The sequence below is a fragment of the Pseudochaenichthys georgianus genome, chromosome 12 (genome assembly GCF_902827115.2).
Source record: "Pseudochaenichthys georgianus chromosome 12, fPseGeo1.2, whole genome shotgun sequence".
Classification (NCBI taxonomy): domain Eukaryota; kingdom Metazoa; phylum Chordata; class Actinopteri; order Perciformes; family Channichthyidae; genus Pseudochaenichthys; species Pseudochaenichthys georgianus.
The window spans coordinates 2,727,062-2,752,711 of NC_047514.1; the positions used below are offsets into that span (position 1 = coordinate 2,727,062).

At 41.7% G+C, this 25,650-nt stretch overlaps 1 protein-coding gene across 5 annotated transcripts in view; it reads right to left on the reverse strand.

Annotated features, from left to right (window-relative positions):
- The window catches only part of sh3bp2 (SH3-domain binding protein 2), a 30,695-nt gene that overhangs the window by 2,477 nt on the left and 2,568 nt on the right, over positions 1-25,650 (reverse strand). Inside the window, exons 1-12 of one of the 5 annotated variants that reach the window (XM_034096003.2) lie at positions 24,390-24,521; positions 9,596-9,735; positions 9,361-9,463; positions 8,778-8,895; positions 7,987-8,054; positions 7,780-7,865; positions 7,617-7,697; positions 6,294-7,005; positions 6,065-6,188; positions 3,893-3,948; positions 3,231-3,306; positions 2,865-2,924 (exon numbers count right to left, since the gene is read on the reverse strand). In XM_034096003.2, the coding sequence (XP_033951894.1) occupies positions 2,865-2,924; positions 3,231-3,306; positions 3,893-3,948; positions 6,065-6,188; positions 6,294-7,005; positions 7,617-7,697; positions 7,780-7,865; positions 7,987-8,054; positions 8,778-8,895; positions 9,361-9,463; positions 9,596-9,731 (1,620 nt within the window). In that variant the 5' untranslated portion in view covers positions 9,732-9,735; positions 24,390-24,521. Of the gene's footprint in view, positions 1-2,864; positions 2,925-3,230; positions 3,307-3,892; positions 3,949-6,064; positions 6,189-6,293; positions 7,006-7,616; positions 7,698-7,779; positions 7,866-7,986; positions 8,055-8,777; positions 8,896-9,360; positions 9,464-9,595; positions 9,736-11,289; positions 11,689-18,225; positions 18,599-24,389; positions 24,522-25,650 lie in introns of those variants that run through there. The other 4 variants (XM_034096002.2, XM_034096001.2, XM_034096000.2 and 1 more) reach the window with 4 other exon arrangements.

The following is a 25,650-nucleotide window of genomic DNA, read 5'->3' on the forward strand; positions in this document are numbered from 1 at the left end:
AGGTGATAAGGTGACAACCCTGGTTGCTGATTGGCTAATGGTTACACAAGCTAAACAATCGTTATGACATCATAAAGTGGCCAAAATCTGATCAGCTCATTTTCAGACAGGTTTTTAAATAAATGGATCAAAAAGAGAGAGTCTCTTTGTTCCTGAAACTTTCAGAGTCTCTTTCCACAGAGGGGACACATGTTGATGTAGAAGAGACACGAAGAAGAGGGGACACGTGTTGATGTAGAAGAGACATGAAGAAGAGGGGACACATGTTGATGTAGAAGAGACATGAAGAAGAGGGGACACATGTTGATGTAGAAGAGACATGAAGAAGAGGGGACACATGTTGATGTAGAAGAGACATGAAGAAGAGGGGACACATGTTGATGTAGAAGAGACATGAAGAAGAGGGGACACATGTTGATGTAGAAGAGACATGGAGAAGAGGGGACACGTGTTGATGTAGAAGAGACATGGAGAAGAGGGGACACGTGTTGATGTAGAAGAGACATGGAGAAGAGGGGACACGTGTTGATGTAGAAGAGACATGGAGAAGAGGGGACACGTGTTGATGTAGAAGAGACATGAAGAAGAGGGGACACGTGTTGATGTAGAAGAGACATGGAGAAGAGGGGACACATGTTGATGTAGAAGAGACATGAAGAAGAGGGGACACATGTTGATGTAGAACAGACATGAAGAAGAGGGGACACATGTTGATGTAGAAGAGACACGAAGAAGAGGGGACACGTGTTGATGTAGAGGAGACACGAAGAAGAGGGGACACGTGTTGATGTAGAAGAGACACGAAGAAGAGGGGACACGTGTTGATGTAGAAGAGACATGAAGAAGAGGGGACACATGTTGATGTAGAACAGACATGAAGAAGAGGGGACACATGTTGATGTAGAAGAGACGTGAAGAAGAGGGGACACATGTTGATGAAGAAGAGACATGAAGAAGAGGGGACACATGTTGATGTAGAAGAGACATGAAGAAGAGGGGACACATGTTGATGTAGAAGAGACGTGAAGAAGAGGGGACACATGTTGATGAAGAAGAGACGTGAAGAAGAGGGGACACATGTTGATGTAGAAGAGACGTGAAGAAGAGAGGACACATGTTGATGTCGAAGAGACATGAAGAAGAGGGGACACATGTTGATGTAGAAGAGACATGAAGAAGAGGGGACACATGTTGATGTCGAAGAGACATGAAGAAGAGGGGACACATGTTGATGTAGAAGAGACATGAAGAAGAGGGGACACATGATGTAGAAGAGACGTGAAGAAGAGGGGACACATGTTGATGAAGAAGAGACGTGAAGAAGAGGGGACACATGTTGATGTAGAAGAGACATGAAGAAGAGGGGACACATGTTGATGTAGAAGAGACATGAAGAAGAGGGGACACGTGTTGAAGTAGAAGAGACATGAAGAAGAGGGGACACATGTTGATGTAGAAGAGACATGGAGAAGAGGGGACACACGTTGATGTAGAAGAGACATGAAGAAGAGGCACTTTAACACAGGGGTATCTCCTCTCGCACTTTAACACAGGGGTATCTCCTCTCGCACTTTAACACAGGGGTATCTCCTCTCGCACTTTAACACAGGGGTATCTCCTCTCGCACTTTAACACAGGGGTATCTCCTCTCCCACTTTAACACAGGGGTATCTCCTCTCCCACTTTAACACAGGGGTATCTCCTCTCGCACTTTAACACAGGGGTATCTCCTCTCGCACTTTAACACAGGGGTATCTCCTCTCGCACTTTAACACAGGGGTATCTCCTCTCGCACTTTAACACAGGGGTATCTCCTCTCGCACTTTAACACAGGGGTATCTCCTCTCGCACTTTAACACAGGGGTATCTCCTCTCGCACTTTAACACAGGGGTATCTCCTCTCGCACTTCAACACAGGGGTATCTCCTCTTGCACTTCAACACAGGGGTATCTCCTCTTGCACTTTAACACAGGGGTATCTCCTCTCGCACTTTAACACAGGGGTATCTCCTCTCCCACTTTAACACAGGGGTATCTCCTCTCGCACTTTAACACAGGGGTATCTCCTCTTGCACTTTAACACAGGGGTATCTCCTCTCACACTTTAACACAGGGGTATCTCCTCTCCCACTTTAACACAGGGGTATCTCCTCTCGCACTTTAACACAGGGGTATCTCCTCTTGCACTTTAACACAGGGGTATCTCCTCTCGCACTTTAACACAGGGGTATCTCCTCTTGCACTTTATATGTCGTTGCTGCTATATTGTACTGCCATGTGGTAAATACTTGTGTGTGCTGCTCTTGCTCTTTTGCACATCATGTATTTGTCTTCGCTATGTTTATAATTGTCATGTTCTTAAATGTTTTATGTGAGGGACTGCGGATGGAAATTAGCTCCAAGCTAAAATCTGGCATATTTACACATTTGCATTTTTTTTGTTTTAAGTGTTCATTAATGTGCATTGTCCCCGCTAAATAAACGATTAAATGAAAAATATATATATTTCAACATTGATATGTATATATTTATGTAAATGTTCTATTTTATTTTATTTGTATTCCTTGCACAATGCCTTGCTTTCACGCTGCTGTGACAAAACAACTTATCTAAACCTACTCTTGAATGATCAGATTAAGTATTTTTCTTGCATCAACATAGACACATATTTAACACAAACATAAAGGGAACATTTTGGAAACTTAACAGAATATTACAATCACAGAAGACAGACGTTTCAAGACCTTTTAACATATATCTGACCAGGGTTCAACTCTGTATTTCATTTAGGGTTATCTGGCGCACACCAGAGTGCTTCAGTCTAACATTTCACATGTGATGAAAGAGAGCAGCAGGCCTCTTACCTCTTGGAACAGCCTGTAGTTCCTGGCTTTGCCCGTACTGATATCCCACACCACCAGCACCTGGACAACACAGCACAATTATTCAATTATTATTTATAAGGACTGGGAAATATATTGATATTATTTTGATATAGTGTAACATTTCTGGTATCTAATATACATAGCTATCTGTATCCACACTACTGCTGACTTTTTATAACAACAAGTCCTTACTGTAGTGTCATGTAATGTTTGCTTGAACACACATTTTAAAAGATCAGAAGTGAGTTTCAAATGTGTATCGACTCTAGTTTCTGCAGTGGAGGACAGGAACATTTTTTGTATGATTTGATCCATGAAGTACAACAGGTACTTTTTATATTTTACCTTTGATGTTTTGGTTCCTGAGTTTCTGATGCAGTACAGTCCGTCCTGGGGGTGGACAGCGCTCTCTCTGAACAAACTGCAGGTTGTAAAGTTAAAGTTAAAGCCTTGTATTGTCATTATACGCAGAGCATAACGAGATTCAGAGTGCAGCTCTGTCCCGGTGTGCAAAACATACACACACATACATAACACTAAAAAACACGGCAATAGGACAGACAACATAAACAATCATTCAGAGGAATAAATAGTTACAAATATTGATATAAAAATAGTATATAAAGTGCGTATGTGTGAGGATGGTTACGGTTATTGCATTATGTGTGGTGGTTGAGCAGCCTGGCGGCCCAGGGGTAGAAACTGATTTTGAGTCCGTTTGTCCGTAAAGACACATCATCACAGATAGAAGCTACATATTGAGCCTCTTTTTGCAAATTCATTAGCGTGAACTGCAGCTAACTGGTGCCCCAAATAAGAAGGATTGAACAACAACATGTGTAGCAACTATTACATAACCACTATGTCAATTAAATACGTGCATAAGATAAAGCACCAGGAGGCATACATGTTCTGCAAAAGCTCTGGCTTGAAATAAGGACATTTCATATTACATATATGTATATATTATACATGTATACTATTTATATATTAAAAAAGCGTCTTACATTTCAATGACGCTGGTTTCTGTCGTATCAATGAACACAGAGTCTGGCATCTGCATCTGGAGAGACACACACATAGTTAAACACACATATTGGCTCAAATAGGAGTAATTAAGAGCTTGAGATTGAGAAATGCACATGTGTCTAATGATTTGTTTTTGTGGAATCCCAAATGACAATATTTAGTCACCAAAACTACATTTTCCATTGAAGAAATACGCAAGATAAGTGTGACAGGAAATGAGCTAATACCATCCTTGTTGAGGTGAGTAGCAAGGAGGCTGTTTCAACACATCTCTCCTCTTTAAAGCCTGTTTCCTCAGGGTGCTTCAACATCATCTCACTAGAAACTCATTTGTATTTGGTTTCATTTGAAGTTCAATTGCTCAACTTGAATCATTGCATAAAAAAAAAGATTCTGAAGAGTTTTTCTTGTTTGAAACTGAGTGTAATATTATGAAAGTAAAACGGTGTTTGATTGTTACGCACACACAATTATACACTTGAGTTTTCACAGTTCAGTTTCAGTTCTTGCCATTCAATGTAATTTACTAGACACAGGGAATTGAGGAAGAGCAATGGAGTGCAGATTCAAAGAACTCTGGTACATGCACTTTTTGATAGTATGTTGTGGTGAGAAACCAAACTGGCAGACACAAGAAAACGTTTAATATTTGTTTTCTCTGAATTGGAATTTCAAGAAGTGAATGTGGAGATATAGCGTGTTGACTATTTGATCGTTCGAATGATCCTTATCAAATTCAGTTTTCTATGCAATTTCAGTATTCATGTTGTGCAATTAAATACAGATTTTCTCATTGAATGTACGTACTTTTCGGACTATAAGCCGCGACTTTTTCCCCCATTTTTTTTGTACAGCTAACGGCCACTAGGGAACCTCCTAAATCTATGGATTTTACAGGTAAAATTAACCACCTTTAACGCTATGGGCTCTAGGACCGGTCCGCGCCCGCCACCTTTAAGCGGCGGGCTCCAGCAGGAAAAGCTGGAGGCCGGAAAAGAGTGAGACAGGTAGCGCGCCAAAGTAAAAGTGGAACCGAGAGACAGAACGAGAGCAAGACAGACGGACAATTTAGCTGCTGCGGCTTATATCATCTAAAATAATAATGAAACACAATACCTCACTCAGATCCATCAAGCAGTCACCTGGTGCTCAGAAAACAACCTCCTACTTAACACAGCAAAAACCCAAGAAATAATCATCGACTTCAGGCGAAAGCCACAGCCCAGATCACCTCTATCTATCTCCGGCAAACTCATTTCCACCATAGAATCACTCAAATTTCTTGGCACTCACATAAGCAATAACCTCAAATGGAAGACCAACACAGACCACATCTACAAAAAAGCCAACCAAAGGCTATTCTTTCTGCGGCAGCTCAAGAAATACAGAGTGAGCAAACATCTCCTAATCCAGTTCTACACAGCCATCATCCAAAGCATCCTCACATTATCCATCACCGTCTGGTACAGCAGTTCAGACAACCTCTCCCGGAATAAACTTCAACGTATCATCAATAAAGCATCAAAAATCACCGGCAGTCCCCTTCCATCACTCGAATCACTTCACCACCAACGAACTGTCACAAGGGCAAAGAAAATCATTTCTGACCCCTCCCACCCAGGTCACCATGTCTTCCAACTTCTGCCCTCAGGGAGGCGCTACAGGTCACTGTCCGCCAAAACCGCTCGCTTCAAAAACAGCTTCTTCCCCTTTGCAATACGGACACTAAATGGACTCTAAATAACCCCAATGAACAATAATAATCCACCACACCTTGAATTTTAAATTATGATATGTCTTTGCCCTGTGCTGTGTGTTGTACTTTTTATTGTCTGTTTATTGTATGTTGAACTGTATGGAACAAGCTGTAATACTCTGCACTGAACACGAATTCCACCAGCCTGGCTGTGTGGTCATTAAAGATTCTAATCTAATCTAATCTAATCTATATGCGGTTTATATGCAGGTCCGAAAAGTACGGTACTGTAGCTCCCGACAGGTACATTAGCCTGGTAGGTATTTGTGATGTGTCTAAAGATGAATAGCTTGTCTATCTATGTGTACACTTTTAACGATTCCAAGGTAATGTTTGATGGTGATTTGTTAGAGCAGAATCAAGGCTTGAGTCCTGTATTGTGAACTATCCTTACGTTTTCGTAGTCATCGTCAGATTCACATCCTCCGCTGTGTTTGCTCGAGTCTAGTTTCCTCCTGAACTCTGAGGGCGCCTCATCGCCTAAAGACCGGAAGCTCTGGCCGTCTGGAGATGCTCTTCTGGGGGGAAAGGACATCTTAGTGAGTTACCCTGAACCAGATGAATTCATTTGTTCATGTCAGACATTCTGTGTTGAATGTTTTGTGCTTGAGAGTCCGACTCACTGGATTTTGGTCCCCTGCTGCTTGTTCTTGGCTGCAGGCAGTGAGGGTTTAAGTGTTGGCGGAGGGGGCCTGGGTATCACCGGCTTAGTCAATTGTCCAGTTTTAAGTAGAGGAGAGATGGGACGGTGATTAGGCGGAGATGGGTGACTGGGGAAGGTCTTGCTGAGGGACGGAGAGTCCAGCATCGCAGGTCTGAGGCCTATATTGGACTGAGGAGGTGGGCTCGGCTTCTTGCGGTAGTTGACGCCCATTGATTGGCTCCCTCCTACATTAAGGGAGCGGTGGGCGGGACCGTTAAGGCCCATCAAGGACTCTAATTGATTGCAGATGGGTAGAGTGGTGGGGGTTTGGATGGTTACCCCCGGCATCGACCTCCTGTCTCTCTTGTCGGTCCCGGACTGACCCACAGAAGCCGCCCAGCCCTGACTGGTTCTCTTTGCATTGGGGGGCGGAGGAGGAGGGGCGGTGGAGGACTTTTCCAGGTGGGGGGCGTAGGGGAGAGGAGGGGGCGGTCCTCTGTTGGGGTCCTTCAGTATGGAGGGAGGGGGGGCAGAGGGCGGGGTTTTTTTGGGGAGCGGGCTGCTGGGGTTTCTGTGTACGGGCGGGACGGGAGGAGGCAGGCCTTTATGGAAAACTGGAATGGAGTCTTGACGGGGACTAAAACATGGCACTGGGGGAGGGGGGTAAGAGGGGGGCGGCCCAGCAGGTCGACCTGGAGAGGTAAAAGAAGAAAAGGTAAAATTCGAAGTGGTTATTCATTTGTCACATTGAATAAGATTCAATAGATGCAGCCTATTTGTATAGCTAGCCAATCAGATTGGACTAAGTTCTCTGGTGCGGGATGTAAAGTCACACATGTATGTATAAAATAATGAATGTGTTTTTTAGGAAATAAAGGCATGTAAATATGTTGTAGTACACACCAAAATACAAGGTATGAATCTGAAAATGTCAAATATGTCCCTTTAAAGTAACATCATGTTGTGTGCCAGGCTCACTAAACACAGACACGTTAAACCGACAAAAGTCCAAAGTCTCAATATTTACATAAACCAAAGAAAATTCCTGGATGTTTAAAAACAAAAATACAATTGAAATAAAAAAATATGAGCTTCAATAAGATATGAAATAAATCTAGCAAGTGTGTTTTAATGTGTTTAAGTGCACTCTTGATTGCAGTTCCCTTTATTGTCAACAGCTTCCTTTAACCAAATGATTTCTCTCCATCTGTCGCTGTCATTTCCAGGAACTCCTAGTTTCTATGATACTGTAAGTAGAGTGCGTGTGTGTGTGTGTTTGTGTGTGTGGGGTCAGTTGCGTCACCTGTCGACGTTGGCGAATAGTCAGCGTCTGGCCTCAGATAGTCTTCCTCATCGTCGTCGTCATCATCATCCTCAACATAATCTGCACACAGAAACAAAATATGTAACAGTGTAATAACACACCGGTATAATGTGTGTGTCTGTATTCATAACGGTGGACTTACTGTCTTCTGCGTTGTCCACAGAGTGTCTGATAGTCATGGTCTTCTCAATCGTCCCGTAGAAACTGTCTGCATCTGAATCTGTGTCACTATGGCAACAAATAAAATGTTATTAGGAATACATGAAACCAGAAAAAGGGTTAAGGTGGATTATTATTGGCCTAAGGCTCAACACTTCCTGTCGCGAAACGTTAGATTTGCAAAGGTTACCTTGAAGTGTGAGAGTCTTTTCTGTCGTTATAGTGATCTATCTCCTTCCTCAGGAGCCGCATCCATTTCTTTAAAAGAACAACATATATAGTTTAAAGAACTCTAGTATGAAGAATTATAGTACAGCTCATGAGAAGAGAGTTTGTGACTGTGTGTGTTACAATTGTGGTATTGTATATATATATATATATAGTGTATATAATTGGTGTATACACACACACACACACACACACACACACACACACACACACACACACACACACACACACACACACACACACACACACACACACACACACACACACACACACACACACACACACACACACACACACACACACACACACACACACACACACACACACACACACACACACACACACACACACACACACACACACACACACACACACACCTACACAACGCATGTGAGTACAAGTGCATTGTACTGTGTGTGTGTGTGTGTGTGTGTGTGTGTGTGTGTGTGTGTGTGGTCTAGCATTCCTATATTTGTGGGGACCTACATCTGTTTACATAGTCACGTGTGGGGACTGGCTTCCCTTATGGGGACAAATTGGAGGTACCCATGAGGGGGATCATTAATTTTAGGGTGAAGACTTGGTTAGGGTAAGTCTCCAGGAAAGGCATGTAAGTCAATGTAATGTCCCCTGAAGTGATGTATACATGGTATGTGTGTGTGTGTGTGTGTGTGTGTGTGTGTGTGTGTGTGTGTGTGTGTGTGTGTGTGTGTGTGTGTGTGTGTGTGTGTGTGTGTGTGTGTGTGTTCTCACCCTCCTCTCCTCCTCGCTGGCTGCAGAGAAAAACCACGTCCTGTGTTTCTTACTGAAGTGGACGATCTTAAAAGGAAACACGTTACTGGACGTCGTCTCCTCCGCTGCTCTCATCACTCTGTGGGAGAGAATACATGTGTTGTGTTCAGAATTGTGCATTTAATGAGAATAATTATCACCATTAAAACAATTGGGATAATGGACGGACAACAAAACATGCCATTTGCTATGTTTGTTTGAGAAGATGTACCACGGAGGTTACTTTTGGAAGTGAGAATGAGTTCTGAAAGCTAGACATCTCGTCACAGAGCCATGCACTTGTTGAGTCATTATTTCATTTCATGTGTTTTGTTCAATCAATCTTAAAAAACTCTCAAGTGTTGCCCACCACAAAGGCACCTGGCAGTCCATTAACATTTAAAAACCCTAACAAGCTTGTGACACTGTGTGTTTGTGTGAATGGACTTTACATTAAGTCAGGTCAGGTGTGGGCGAGGGGGTTAGCAAGCAGTTAGTCTTGAAGTATGCTAAAAAACAACATTTCTGATAGGGGACTTTGAGCAGTTGACGGATTTTCCCTCACCTGTTGTAGCCGTTGAGAGAAAACGCCCCCTGTGGTGCGGCGGAGGTACTGCTCTTAAAGTAGTACATACAGCCTTTGTGGATGATGATGTACCTCAGAGGCCCTGAGCGACAGAAAACAGATATTGAGACCAATCTACCACATGCGTAATGAAACTGAACTGAACTATGAAATCATTCTTTGTTGTTTCACATGTTCTGTCCACCCACACACAATCCTTTCATGATGAACTCACACTTCATGAGGCTGAACTGGCTGCCTCCCTTCTTGTGGAGGTAACCCGAGGTGGAAACTCCTCCCGGCATGGTGAGGAGGTTCTGAGCCCCGATGGCCCGCATCGGCACCGGCCAGCACATCTCTGGAGACGACATGGTTCTACCGGAGAGGAAAGAGATAAGAGGATAAGAGTGCTGTTGTTATTATTGAATAATGGTGGGACAGATCGACCTGTGGAGACACCTCGGGAGTCCAAGAACAACATGGAAATCTGGGAGTGAATCCAGCAGAAACAAAAAGAAAGCCTACACGCAAAGTTTCTTGTTCGATAAAATAAGAAACATGTGATATTTCTCTGTCCCTCTTCAGCAGGGTCAAACTCAAGGCCCGGGAGCCAAATCCGGCCCGCGACTTCATTTTATGTGGCCCCACAAGAGCTTGCAAAAAATATGATGTGTTTATTATACGGTTACATGCTACTTTACGGAGGCACGTTGCCCATAAACTCCATGTCCCACAATGCATCTCAAATTTGACTTTTTTCTCAGAATTTGGCTTTTCTTTTTAAATTGTTTTGTGACAATCTCACTGAAGAGACTTACAAATATTTGCCCTAGACTTCTGCTTTCAGACGTAGTTAATTATGAAGGTATTACCCTATCCGATAATAATCCAATGCAGAGCCAATAATGTAATATAATACATTATTTTATATATGTTAAATATTTATATATGTATTTTTATATAGTCTTAAAGTTACAACCGGCCCTTTGAGTGCAACCAAAATGCGAATGTGGCCCGTAATGAAATTGAGTTTGACACCCCTGATCTACAGTATTACCACACCAGCTAACCTGTAGGGGTGAACTGCGAGGCCACTTCTCATTTGTTTTATTACCTCAGTAAAAAAAATTCTCATTACTTTATGGTCTCAATTGGTAGTGTTAAGTGTTACTTCAATACAGTATGAGGTTCATTTAGTAAATAATGGTCCCATTAAGAGTCAAATAGACTACAAAGCAGGGTATGATTTAGGGCATGTCCACCTTGTGATTGACAGGTCGCACCACAGTGTTGTGTTTTGGTGTACTCCGTGTTTTTGTCTAAGAACATTACACTTTCTACAGTGTGTTTTCAGTTCATAAAAACATTTATTGTACAATTGTTTTCCTTACACGTCCTGTACAGCATTTGGTTCCTCTCGAGTCACTTCTGATTCCAAAAAGCCAAGATTGCAACAGCCAAACATCTAAACTGGAGACACCAATATATATCACAGATATACTACTAGATCAAGTGAACGTCTTTTTTACTAACCCTATGTCTGGCATGTTAATGACATCGAACCAGAAGCACCAGATAAAAAACAAAGAGGCATAGTGCTGTGCGAAATTAACCTCCTCAATAACATGTTTTTTTAAGTTGAAATGCCCCTGCACTGTACACACTAAGGATTTGGAAGAAAGGGTATAAGTTATAGCAGGTTATCCTTACTTACATAGGCCAGTGAAAGCTGTCATTGTTATTATGTGGACAGTTAGTACACAGATTCAGCTAGTGCTACCAGCTGTCCAATCAGATTTAGGTAGGGAAAAACACATTCCTGAATTCATTAACTGATCTTAAAAGTGGTCAAATCTTCCTTTATCTGTCAATCTAAAAAGTAGTCCTCCTACACCATGATCAAGTCTGACCTCCCCGGGGGTTGCCTACCTCCTGTTGAGCCTCCTGCTGATGCTCTGAGCCGCAGCACTGTCCCTCAGCAGGCTGGCTGTGGAGGCTAACACTGAGGACGCTAACGTTGGCAGCAGGTCCATGACAGAGACGTCCAGCAGACAGACTCGCACTCCTCTCTCTCCGTCCTCCGCGGGTTCACTGCGGCGTCTCATCAGATCAGAACTGAGAGGGATCGGCGTGTGCTGTTTCTGCCTCCTCTGATCACACTCTGGTTTCATCTCACTCTCTGATCTCTCTCACTCTCTGATCTTTCCTTCGCTCTGGCTGTCTATGTTGATTTATCTCTCTCTCTCTTTCTCCCACACACACACACACACACACACACACACACACACACACACACACACACACACACACACACACACACACACACACACACACACACACACACACACACACACACACACACACACACACACACACACACACACACACACACACACACACACACACACACACCACACACACACACACACACACACACACACACACACACACACACACACACACACACACACACACACACCTACATGAACACACATTTATTTCCTGTCCTGAGTCATTTTGGCAGGGTTCAAGGAGTGTGTCTGTGTGTGTTCGTATCTGTTTCTGTGTGTGTGTGTGTGTGTGTGTGTGTGTGTGTGTGTGTGTGTGTGTGTGAGTGACAGAGAGGGCAGTAGTGAAAATAAACATACCAAATGAGGAGGTTCTTCATCCTCTAATGTGTTTATGTGTAACTTCCAGTCTATCAACAGCATCTACTGACCTCAGGGAGAAACAGAGAGTCCGGTGTGTGTGTGTGTGTGTGTGTGTGTGTGTGTGTGTGTGTGTGTGTGTGTGTGTGTCTAAAGCCCAGGAAAGAAAAACTCCATATCTACTACTTCTTGCCAAAAATCCCCTCCCTTCTGCTGAGATAAAAAACCTACAGGAATGTCGACTCAGTGTTCTGAAACCCACCTGTTTCACGTTTAAGGGAGCTTGACTGGCAGGTGGACTTTGGACATGTTAACACTCAGGACGTCAGAGACACTTTCTGGCATGGTCAAGGCCTCATTGTTTTCCAAACAAACAAGGCTTTCTAAAGTGTGTACAACTCATAAAACACACTTTAAGAACGGATGAAAGGCCTGCTTCTGGACAGTCCGTCCTCAAAGTTATTCAAGTCGTCATGCTCGACTGCAGATCAAAAAAGCACTGGAAGTTGTTGTGTGAGATTGAAGAGGCCCTATTATGCTTTGTGGGGGTTTTCCCTTTCCTTCGGTGTGTTATAGAACACTCCGTTGACTCCTTTGTTTACTTCCGTAACATAGTGACCTAATTGTGTAACACTAGCGCTCCAACACATTGTACGTGATAGGCTAAGGGTCGGGACATCTTTTAGCGGTTGACCAATCACAACAGAGCCCGGCCAGACAACCAACCAAATGCTATCATTTTGAGTTGTACCTTCTGTTGGCAAAAAAGTGCACAAAAGAAAAAAGTAAGAATCATGGGAGTGTGGACGGATGGCGGGAGTGAACAAGCAAAGCTGATAAAGAAAATTGGAGCCTAAAAACCTGCCTGAGACGCAGTACAGTAAATCTCCAGGAAGGAGCTGCCGTTTGTTCTGACCCCTGAGCGCCCTGATGTCTGTGTGAAGGCTCCAAGAGAACCCTCACACGATATCATGTGGTTAGTTATCCGACTGTAATGTTTACTGATAAGCAGCCAACTCACAGATAAACGGTTCATTCTGCAGTTACAGGGACACAGCCCATCTCTATCTGAGCTGGGTCAAAGTTCCCGAGCTGCTTATCATCCACACGAGGGTCTCCTGGAGTTCAACAGAGCAGACACACCGCCAGCGGACGAAACTGAAGCAACATGATTGCACTGTGCACTTTCCTGTTTCCTTTAGGAAGTGACCTAAACGTCTACATTACAGATATTACATTGGTGATATTTGACATTATACCAACAACCACTTTAACCTTTCACAGCACCCACATTTCCAGTGACTATTAAACTTCAACAGATACCTCAGTTTCGTTCATTTCATTCACACTTTTTTTTTTATACATGACGTTTACTTTTAAATTCCTAATGCTTTCTGCGGTTATGTTTTTGGACTGTTGCATTTCAAATACACTTCAAGGCCTTTAAGTGCTTCAGCTTCAACACAGATTCTCTGCATGCGACCTCTTTTAGTTTTGTATGTTTTCAAAGAGACTTTAAAAGAAAATTCGGAATTTCCAAAGAATGATGCAACGTGTTGGAGGTGAAACCAGTAATGTTTTTGAAAATTAATTATTACTAAAATAACTTAAATGTTAGTATTCATTTACAAGAATATTGTTATACTGTATAAAACATAATATGTTTAAGCTACAACTCTGCAGATACTATTTTGTCAGTGTCTAATAATGTGATGGATTTTTACATAGTCACTCTGTGTTGGACATTTTAAACAAGCTTCACACTTGGTTTAATGACATACATATTTATTTAGTTTATCATATATATATGGCAGCATATGAAAGAAAACAGAGGACAAAAAGGGAATCCTTTCTTTCAAAACAATTATTGAAATCCAGTAGATTCACTCTGTTTGCCCAAATCAATCATTGTCTCAGATTATGGTTTAGCTCAGTGCCTCGACAGAAAAAGTGAAATACAATTCTTCTCTGTCACTTAACCCAAACTATTTCCTCTCACTGCAACACGAAGCCACCGACACGAGAAGCTGCCATGTTTCACCTTTACTTTACACAGGTTTACTTAAAGGAAAATAAAAGTATTTTGAGGCTTTGAACCCTCTCACCCCAACAGCTCTCCATCCTGAACTCTGCTCATGTTGGTGAGCCAGAGATGCTAATCATAGCAGCTGTTTTTCAGGAAGGGAAGCACCGGAGCGGCTCAGACTCATTCATACATATTTCCTCCACACACACACACACACACACACACACACACACACACACACACACACACACACACACACACACACACACACACACACACACACACACACACACACACACACACACACACACCCACACACACACACACACACACACACACACACACACACACACACACACACACACACACACACACACACACACACACACACACACACACACACACACACACACACACACACACACACACACACACACACACACACACACACACACACACACACACACACACACACACACACACACACACACACACACACACACACACACACACACACACACACACAATGTCTGGGTTCAACAGTGATTTAAAGTGGCATTCATTCTAGATATTCTAGATCAACTACTGGTAATGGTGTTGTAATCAATTGCAACACTTTCAATCTTAGATAGCTTATCAGTGATGACAGGTTTTTTTTTTAATTCTAAAATATGTTGTCATCATCTGAACCAAAGAATGGACTTTTGACAGAAATCCTAACATCGATTGCTCAATATTTCTCCAGCTTTATGAGGCTTATCTGAGAGCCTGAAAGACCCTTCAAAGGGCAAACAAACAACCCAAGGTGACTCAGTATTCTGACTTCCCATTGATGAGTAAAAAATAAAAAGGCATTATGAGAATATTTCCATTCTGATATTCAAATCTGTTATCTGTGACGTCTGTGTTTGTTAACCGCCTGTCTGTGGATCCACAAGTAGACTGACCAGAGAAACTGAAACATGTTCAGCTGTGAGGCCGACATCCCCTGATGAATCACCATCACATTGCATTTCATAGAGACAACATGACAGTGGCTTATATTTAAGCCTGCTAGATTTCTTAGGAAAATGCAGAAATTGCATTTCGTACATTGGAACACATTTTTAACTATCGTTATGAGCTTTAATTCTTTCCCCGAAATAAGCATTTTTAAACAAAAACAAAACAAACCATGGGTCCATTTTGAATGCATGGGGAATCAAGAGCAATGCAAAAAGTTGTTTAGTCTAATTTTGAATTAGAGGGTTAGCAGAATAATTCCATACCCAATATGCTTTGATGCAGTAAAGTAAGGTATGATACAAGATGAATAATATCCCTGTAAAGGAGGGACACTTGAGTGAGATTCAACTATTCGTTGGTAGGGCCGAGGGAGAAACATTAACGTATTTGACTACTAAGTGCGCTTTTATCCTTTTGTTCAATTATTTTTGGGCCACAACACATTATATATTTAAATGTATACCTGCTATCTCAACATCTGTTATGATATTTTACAGATTTCAACAGCTGCCAGGTGTGTGTGGCTAACCAAAGCTCTGCGAATTGAGGGTGTTTTAGTCACAGACCTCAGAACATCTGTCCCACGGTCTCCCTGAGACACACTCGCAAACACACGCGACAGATGGAAAGGTCATGGTTACACCGCTGTCCGAGCAGAAGCATATGCAGTAAAACTCGTGTCCTGCTCAGGAAACAGAAACTGTCGAACAGAGCTGCGTTTTCTTTCTGATCACCATCGACTGCCGACCACAACGGTTCCTCCGCTGCTTCAGCTTCACTGTAATTCGTAGGTGTGAACGCATTAATAAAAGCTAAAGGTATACGTTTAGAGAGGTTTATCAGAAGTTTGGAGGGTTTACTCTTTCCCTTTGGCTTGTTTATCCAGATGAATGATCTTTGTCAGATTGTCATTGAAAGGAAAACTGTTTTGTTAGCTTGGTTGACGTATAGCTGCAAAAGCATTTCATGTGGTTAACAACCATAATTGCCAGTCATTGCAGCTAACCACTCATGAGTAGAAGTTGGGGAAAAAAACAAAGCCTTTTGCGTCATTGACATACTCCAAAGAAATATTCTCAATTAATTTGGTCCACTTGACGAATCGGCAAAAACATTTGAGTATTTTTTTGGTTCTATTTCTCAATGGATTTCATTTATTATTATTATTATTATTATTATTATTATTATTATTATTATTATTATTATTATTTCTATTTTCAAAGTTTAAAGCACTGTTCATTAAGGGACCTCAAGTGAACGACAGTGGGTGGGGTTCTTTGACCCATTCCAAAAAAACAGAACTGAAACAGAAAGTTAACTGTACTACACTCACACACACGTTTTGAAAGTTAATAATAAACTCAGGTCCTCTTTTTCTACCTGTCGCTTCTCCTACCCATCATCGCTTCCTGTGTCCAAATATGGCAATTTCACTTCAACAGGAACTGTCAAACTCACATAACGGTTACAAAGACGAAAACCATTCTCTCACGTTTCCTTTCTCAATACCACAAATATAACAACACACAGATAATAAAATAGACTTATACAAAGTTGCAAAGTGAAAAACGAAGGAAGCAAGAGAGCAAAAGCGTAGAGATTCAATGCTGACTTCATGCCCACCCTACTTCCCCCCCCCGACGTAGGGTTGAAAAATGACAGCACATTTCCTGTAAATGAACCTTGCTGAGGAATGGCCGTGGCACAAACTGACACATAACGTGATTGGGGTACTATCATATCTTTACTGTCATACATAAAATCAGACAGATGGGATTTGTGTCTTTGCCTGCATCTAGCCAGCTATAAAAAAGTATTGTCACTTAACTATTTGCTGTAAACCAAATATTTATTTATTAATAAGTGACATTGGCACTTTGTCTAAAACGCAGGGATTTTTCACATGGCATTATCAAATCCAGAAAATTGAAACGTTGCATCTTCAGAAGTGTTTTGGTGGTCTCACAAATATCAATTGTCTGCCCAAAATGACTTTTCCTCTCTAGTGGTAAAGAAGTCTGTGAACTCTCCGCTCTGGGATTTTCCTTTTTATTAAAGATACAGTATTTTCTGCTGCTTAGACGTTGGACATGTATATTTTAGGTCTTACGATAACTAGTCCATTTGGATAAAAAAAACTAAGTATCCAGGAATAAACCACCTTCAATCTGACACATCCTAAATCAAAACATGCCTTACTGCACATCCTACGTAACAATGTAGTAGGCAAAGAAGATCATATTTGATCTCTGTAATCAGGCCTCATTCAGTATAACAAAGTGTTTCACAGGTGTAATGGCTTCTTACCTCCCCTTTCTGTGTTTGTGTTGCCTTTCCGCTCTGCTTTAGTAGATATAATATCACTGGCGTCTATAAAACCAAACTGTTTTCCTCCGTTTTGCACAGTGGGAGGTTTTAAGAACACAAAACAAAAGTCAAATTAATTAAAACTCTACTTTAGTTGACCATTGACTTTTATTGTAGTTACGATAATCTTAAGTGATCATGTTTGACTACAGGGTGTAGAAAGTACACAACGTGTCACTGCTCTGTAGCCTGCTTGAAATGGACCTCGCTCATTACTATTTCTAGCACGTCCTATAAAAGCTGTCAAATGGGCATGATTGAAGATGTGAAGTGTTACAACCTTTCTACTTACTAAACAGCTAAACCTGACCTCAAAAGTGTAGAGCGAAAGGTGCTATGGTAGAAACAGCAGCGATCAAATTAATAATTTGTGGTCCACAGTATGCAAATAATTCACAAATCAAGAAAAAATGGTGGTGAATAGATTAAACAATAACTCCAATGCTAGGACTCTACAACTGAAATTGCAGGCTTTACAGTTCAGACGGGAAGACAGTTGCTTCATTGACCTCTTGTGACGGGGAAGAAACTTTACCAAATCAAACAATAACCAATACGGATCGACTTAGTTAATTAAAGAACCATTAAATGCCAGATGTCTAAAGCAAAAAGGACATAAACAGACAAGACCAACCGACAATATCCCTTGAATCGCTCAATCAGATCTTGGAATGGTCACCAAGGCAAGAACAACATTTCTGGGAATACAACAAAACATCAACCAACTAAAAAGTGGACATCATAGACGAGACGAACAACAAAAGATGCAACGCAAAGTATGCTATATTCACGAAGAGTGGGGAAAGAGTCTGAACTTACATGACTTCCCTCTGTTCCCGAATACACATCCTGACGCTCTGCTTGGAGTTCAACACGATCGACTTATTTTTCCTCACGGATGGAGCGGACATATGGGCGGACATGAAGGTGGCAGAACGGACACATATACGACCATACTTTTCAACCTCGTGTAGCGACCGAGAACCGATGCACAGTCAGATTGAGGCAGTGATACCGATTCACGATTACAGAAGTGGTGAGATTTGGAAGAAGATACCAAAGAAAACGGATGACTAAAAAAAAAAAAATGGAGGAAGAGATCAATAGATAGACTTGATAGATGGGAAGATAGAATCGGTTGTGTTTGTTAGGAAGTCTGCTGAAGGGTCTGCACCCCTGATACTCTACCAGTGGTTTCCTGAAGGGGCTTCCTCCTCCAGCCCTGGCCTCTCATTGGTCGATCGGCTGCAACATGTTCCTTCCTGCTTCCTCAGCGCTATTATTTGATTGGCCGCCGGATACAACCCACACCACTACACACACATACGCTTCACACAGTTGGACACACTATACAAGAGACGCTGGGGGACTTTCCATCCCGTAAGACTGGAACAATACAGACACACCCCCCCACACACACAAATACAATGACATGGCCACAACTACAACTTGAATCATAACTGTTGCAAATAAATAAATAATTCTGAAGAAGGGGGAAGGAAGTATTATTTATAGAAAAATGTCACATATGGAAAAAAACGTAAATTCTCTTAGCTTCTCCGAGAAATGTATCTTGCCCAAGAACTTGAGTAACCAAGGATTGAACTGCCAATGGGCCTGCATTATACAATCTTGAATCCATCAATAACATTGCATGTACACCCTGTTCATCCTGTATACTTTCAGCACTATACAAATGTGTTCTAATATACCTATACACTCTTTGCATTTGTTATACTATAAACCTTGAAGTAACTTGCATATACCCTTTAAAACCTGTTAAGCCCTGGATCCCCTCCACAGGGGGGCCCCCCAACGTTTTTTTTCGAGACTGTGTCTCAGGGCTTCTTAACATTTATGAAACTATTAATGTGTAGCACCAGATTAACGGGAAGAATCTCAGCTAACTGAAGATATGAACAATGTTTACCAAAACAAAACACAGGTTTCATAAGAAGCGTCTAAATGACCCCTGAGAGAAAAAATGCAAACTGACTTTGGTACAGAACTCAAGATAAAGATACCCTTATTACTTATCGTAACTGCACATACAATATATTAAAGCTGAGACTCCACAGATTATATAGGTATAGTATCATCACTGAGCGATCCGAACTCGCGTCAGGGGAAGCAAACACAGACATCACAACATGTACCTTTACGGAGGCCTGTCAATCTGATCAAAAGACGTGTTCAATGGCATTAAAACGAGAAAAAACGCGGCTGAATCGGTTAATCCATAGGTTAATAATGTGTCTGTCGCTTTGAAAAAATTATTTATAATCCATAATTCCATTTGTATGTAAAAATCGGAGAAAATAAGTTAGCTGCTAATGGTAGCCAACAGAGTGTATGCAGCTTCCGGTTTTGGCCACGCGTCACTCTCACTCCTTATTTGGTAAGTGTTTGTGTGTGTAGAACTTTCCCTCGATTCTATTGGCTCTCGCGGTTATAAACAGATTTCATTCATCAAAATCGACCAAGGGCGGCCAGAGATATGGAAATCCACCCAAATTACCCCAGAAGAGGTGTTTTTTGTGCTAAATCTGTCTAAAAAGGTCAAATTTAACTTGTTTTGCATCAATCTTGATACAGGGTACTTATTATATGTTGTACTTTGGATTCCTAAAGCTTTTAGTCTACTCACCAAGGTTAGTTTTCACTATAAGTAACACATATTTTTTGGACGGACACTATAATTTACAGTGTTTTACCATGTTCAATCTGAATTTTCTTTAAAATAAAAAACCTCTATATTGATTCTGACTTTTCTGCATCCAACTCACAGGTTTATCATTACTTTGAGAACAAAGATTATTAATTTAACCCTTTTAGAAGGGAAGATATGGTCATTTGTTCTGGGAATGTCATTTTCGAGCCTGAGACCTGAAAAACAGGGTTGAACAGGTTAATTATGCTTTTTGGGGTTTCCCCTTTACTGTAGTGTGTTATTTATAGTTGTTTGTGCAAGTAAATGGTCTGGAAAGGCTAACGTCCCTGTGTTCCCTCCATAGAGACATCCCTGTATAACACTCACGCTTCTATTGGCTGGTGCTCCATCACATTGTACGTGATAAGCTAAGGGAAGAGACGTCTCTAAGCGGTTGTCCAATCACTACAGACGTGCAGCTAACCAATCAGAGCAGACTGGGCTCTGGTTTCAGACAGAGGGTGAAAAGAGGTGCTGCAGCACAGGCAGTAGGAGAAAAATAAAGAGCTTTTTGAACATTAAAGTAAACATGTCACAGTAGAGACACAAAATACAAATATTAAACTTGGTGCTTAGCAGACTGCCAGTGTGAGGGAGACTCAACAGCAAGTTTGTTTGTTCTAAGGACCTCATTTACCATTGTGCTTACAGTGTGAGTCGCACTGGCACCTTAGAAAGTTTATTCTCTTTAAACCAGAATAGCAACTTTTAGTTGTCTTGCTGCTTTGCACAAAGAACAAAGAACCACAAAGAACCACACAGCAGCAGACAGTCTTATTTTGATTTCAAGAGCTCTGACCACTGTCCCAGCTAGAACTCTGAGGTGTTACACTAAAGTTAGAATTTGAAACCAACTAAAGAGCAGGTTCTCTTGAAACGGATGCTTCATATATGAGTTACAGTAAAGGGTCAAAAGAGACTGTGTCAGAAAGATATACAACACTTGACAGATTTAGTCCATTGGTTTTGGCAAGGACTATGCAGCATTAGAAAGAGTTGTATGATTGTTTTAAAGGTAGACAATGTAGTCCTACAGAAAGTGTCTTCCAGTCACGCATAGAAACATCAGGATGCAACAAAAAGGATTTTCATATTATTGATGACTCTTACAGTAAGTCATCTTCCAAGTCTAGAGCTAAGAGCCCACACATTAGGTTTACTGTCAATACATATCTCAATTCAGTGACTATAATATCTATTGTTACAGGGCCGGCCCTAGACATTTTGGTGCCCTAGGCGAGATTAGGATTTGGCTTTCATCTCTTATGCCCCTTTCACACCAGCGCCTTTTCAGCTCCGGCTCGGAGCTAGAGCCTGAAAAGCGCCGGGTTTTCCTGTTCACACCGGAGCTGCGCCGGCTCTTAGCTCCGGAATCCGCTTCATTTCCAGCTCCAAAAAATTGTCGGTCCAGAGGCAAGAGTTTTGGAGCTAAGAGGTGACGTCGCTTACGTCTCTCTTACGTCGAGGCGTGCAGGAAACTAAACCCACCTCCCATGGGTCGACTGTTATGCCTGCCTACAAGCACTAGTGCCTATAAACACACTTTATAAAGTCAGGCAACACTAACCAGGCTTCGTGTGATTCTGTTTATTTGTGCCTTACTTTGACCATCCGTTCACTGCTATCGATCATTGTGGAGAGAGGCAGACGTGTTGTTTTGTATTATTGCAGCTATCGGATGCAAGTAGTCAGTTTAGCTTCGGTTGCTATGCTAACATCACCCGTTTTATACCAGAGAAACTTTCATAACAGCGTTGTGATACCAAACAGTGTCAATTCAGACTGACACACATTCACTTAGGCTAAGGGAACTGGGGATATGCATCAGCTGCTTGTGTGAGTCGGACAGTGAATACTTTAGAGCGGCCGCTGCAGTGTGAGCTAACCGGGAGCTAACGGGAGAATAAACTCCTGTGGAAGAGCAGCACTGCAGCGGTCGGTAAATGCTGCAGAAACACATTAATAAACAATGAACCACGGCACTCTGGAGAAAAGTATAAGGTTGGAGAAGTCGTTATTCAATTTATTCTGGCTTCGTGTGATTAAAAGCAACACGATCATCGACCCGACGCAGTTGTTGTTGTGAGCTGCCGTTGGGGGGCAAATCAGCGATGTAAACGGTGACGTCATGACGCAGCAAGGGCAGCTCTGGGGCGCCAGTGGGCGGTGTGCACAGAGCGGGAGCTGAAAAGGGAAACCGGAGCTGAACCAGAAAAGCTCCCGCTCGGAGCTAGAAACTGAAAAGCGCTGGTGTGAAAGCCGCATTACAGCGCTCATCGTACAGGGCAAATGCAAAATGTTGCCGGCCCGGGGGGGAAAGGGTGTTTACTTTATTCAATTATTAATGTAAATGTATTACATCAAGGGCAGAAAATTAGGGTGCAGGGGTGCACATAACTGGTACGCATGCGCGGCAAAAATCTGAAATGCGTACCGCCACTTGTGTCACAAAGCGTATTTGCGTACCGACGTTCTTGTGAAGCTTTTCTAGAAGGCGGTTAGATCACCGGACGACAGAGTTTGTCTCCGTGTGCACAGGCGGGGCTGCTGTTAACGTCGGTCTGTACAACGGAATTGTACCGGAATTGAAGTCAAGATCCTTCTGACTTCTGCGCAGTCACTTGCTTGGAACAATCTTCAGCAAGAATTGAAACCGAGCAATCTCATTCCTCTGCATGTTTTTAAAGCTAGGCTAAATGAACTGCTCGTTGATACTATGGGCACTTGTAAATGTCTATAACTATGTAAATGTATCCTGTAGATATAATGTATGATGTCCTTTATTGTTTTATGTTTCATGTGGAACCTATATGCTGCAGGTCTCCCTTGAAAAAGAGATCCATCATCTCAAGGGACCAATTGATTAAATAAAGGTTTGAAATGAAAATGAAATGTACCAGAACGACGCCAACCGGCTGCGGAGGGAGAACCCCCCCCCCCCCCCCCCCCCTTCTGTGCCCTGCGCACACACTGGAGAGCTGCGCAAAAAAAGCTGATCACAACGTTCACGCTCTGTGGTCACAAAGTACTCCAGCACTAGCACCCATGAAATATGGGCGAGCTGGCAGTGCAGTCTGTAACTAGTTGTCATTTAACATTTTAAGACCCTACCTTTGAATTTGTCAAATCAAATTTAAGTATTGTATTTTGTCTTTAGATTATTTTTGTTACATATACTGTTTCCAAAGGTCAAGAATAAACGTGCATGCTCTAAACTCATTTGAATTGTATTTGAAGCAGTACTGGGTTTGATGACTTCACTCCTTTATATTAGCGTTGCAGGGTTAAAAATCCAACTCTTTTTTTCCACTTCAGAGAGTCCTCGCCTCTGAAACACAAACTGCGCTCTAATTGGCTTTAAATGGCTCCACATAAACCAAAAGTCGTGTGAAGCTGTAATAAATAGAATAAAGTTTATAACCTTCTTCTCACAAATTACTTGATTAAAAACCCCGTACAGTATACTGAGTCAAAAACAGACAAAACATTTTTTTAGTTCAGAGAAAAAAGTAAGATTTGTTGTTCTGAGGCCCTCACGTGGCCCTAATCCTCTTCCGTAGATATGCCTCTCATCCTCAAATAATAGCTAGCCTCAGTTGATGTTTTTTATAGAACACAAATCAACAGGAAAATACAAAGTTAAATATCTTAATACAAGGAAACTAGCTCTGCCCTACATTAACTTACATTATTGTCCAAAAAGCTAAATCTAGCCATGCAATGCTAATCCTAAGCACCTTTGGTAGGATTCTAGTATATTAAGACGAGCTTTGACTAATTCACAGACATAATGTTAATTCGCTATCTACGGCTAACGAGATCTGCCAACAACTGTTTTTAATTAAAGCCACATTCATAAAATGTAAAGGGTGAAATTATGTCTTCTACTTGTGTCTGAATTCAAAGACACATGTTTCAGAAATATGCAAGGTATTCTGAGTGATATACACCTGCCACTGTAATGAATATAAACTCACACTGCTGTGCTAGGCGTGAGAGGTTGACCGTTATAGGAACTGAACAGACACTGTTACATGAGATGAAGTTCTTCATAACTTAAAAAATGAAAATTATAAATATAGTTTAATTACAGCCTGATGGTCATGACTATTTGTTTAGCAGTTCCTTAAACAGAATACGAACAGCATCCAAACCAGAAAGAGTTTTCTGAATATCTTGCATTTCTGTAGAGACTAACACAAAGCAAGTTCTCAACCAAACCTGGCAGCTATCATTTCAAATAGAAAGTACAATTCATTTACATTAAACTCACCCATGGAGTGCTGTGTCAGCTGTGTAGCTCCACTGTCTGTGTCATCAGTGTGTGAGCCCTGCAGAACTCGCTTTTGCTCAGTTCACTTCCTGGCGTGGCGCTCTCGAGCTACTGTACAGAGTGTCATGACACCCTCCCTTTCACCACAAGAGAAGCTGGCTGCAGCGCTCCCACACACAGACAGGCAGACATACTAACCAGCAAGCCACCATAGAAACATGGCTGAGCAGAACTCCTTAGTTCTGAACTAAGCAACTTGGCTGCATTTTGGTAGTTGGATTGCTTGAATCCATACCAGAACATTCAAAATGGTGACAACATGGAGTATCACGTTTCACTGGCTGTGGGACTACAGTCAAGAAAATGATGACTAACTTCCCCTTTACAGTTTAGACGTACGACTCATTCTGACATCTGGTGAGCAATTATGTAATGAACAGCAACCACACGATAGTTCATCTGCAGCCTGTGTAACCAAGAGTGAGAAAACCCTACAAAGGAATGTCTGAATACATGGTAATGCATTGTACTGTTGGAGAGCATGTATATGCACAGTATATGTTATATCCTAAGTGGCTTGGTTAAATGACAAGTTTGCACTACAGGAAAAGTCATGAGTTAATCAAAATGGGGTTTATCCTCTTGGGAGCATGAATGTATGCCTTTAAAGTGTACCTGGATAAAATGGTGTAATGTATACTGTACATTACACCATCGGACCGTATTGGTTATTGTAAATGCTTATTTTCATTTAGGAAAAGATCTTAACAGAAAGTAATGTTTTACATAAGCTGCACTGTGGTTTGTTTGGAACTAAACAAAAGTTATGATTATATTTAGCTAAACGTATTGAATGCAATGTATTTCTTAAAATAAATTGTGTTCAGCAAAAGTTGTTTCAAATAGTTTAAAAAGGTTTCTAAAAATAAACCTGCGTACAAGTAAAAAATAGAACAAATAAATTCCACTGCAGCTTTTAAACGCTGATTTTTAAGTGGAAGAATAAATACAGTAGCACAACTTAAAGCGCACACGATGCTGTCGGAAACGCAGTGTTTTTGTGTCCTTTATCTTATCTGGCCTTTTTGAAGCTTATCTCACCACATCTTGAGTCCTTGTTTATACCAACGCTGAACACCGCAGCATTGATGTCTTAACATGGTGCACACGCTACTGGTGTTACAGTTTTGCAAGAGGTTGGACTCAAATGCAGTCAAAAGAGGGAGGCAGGCATCAATAACACTTAATTTACCAAAGCTGA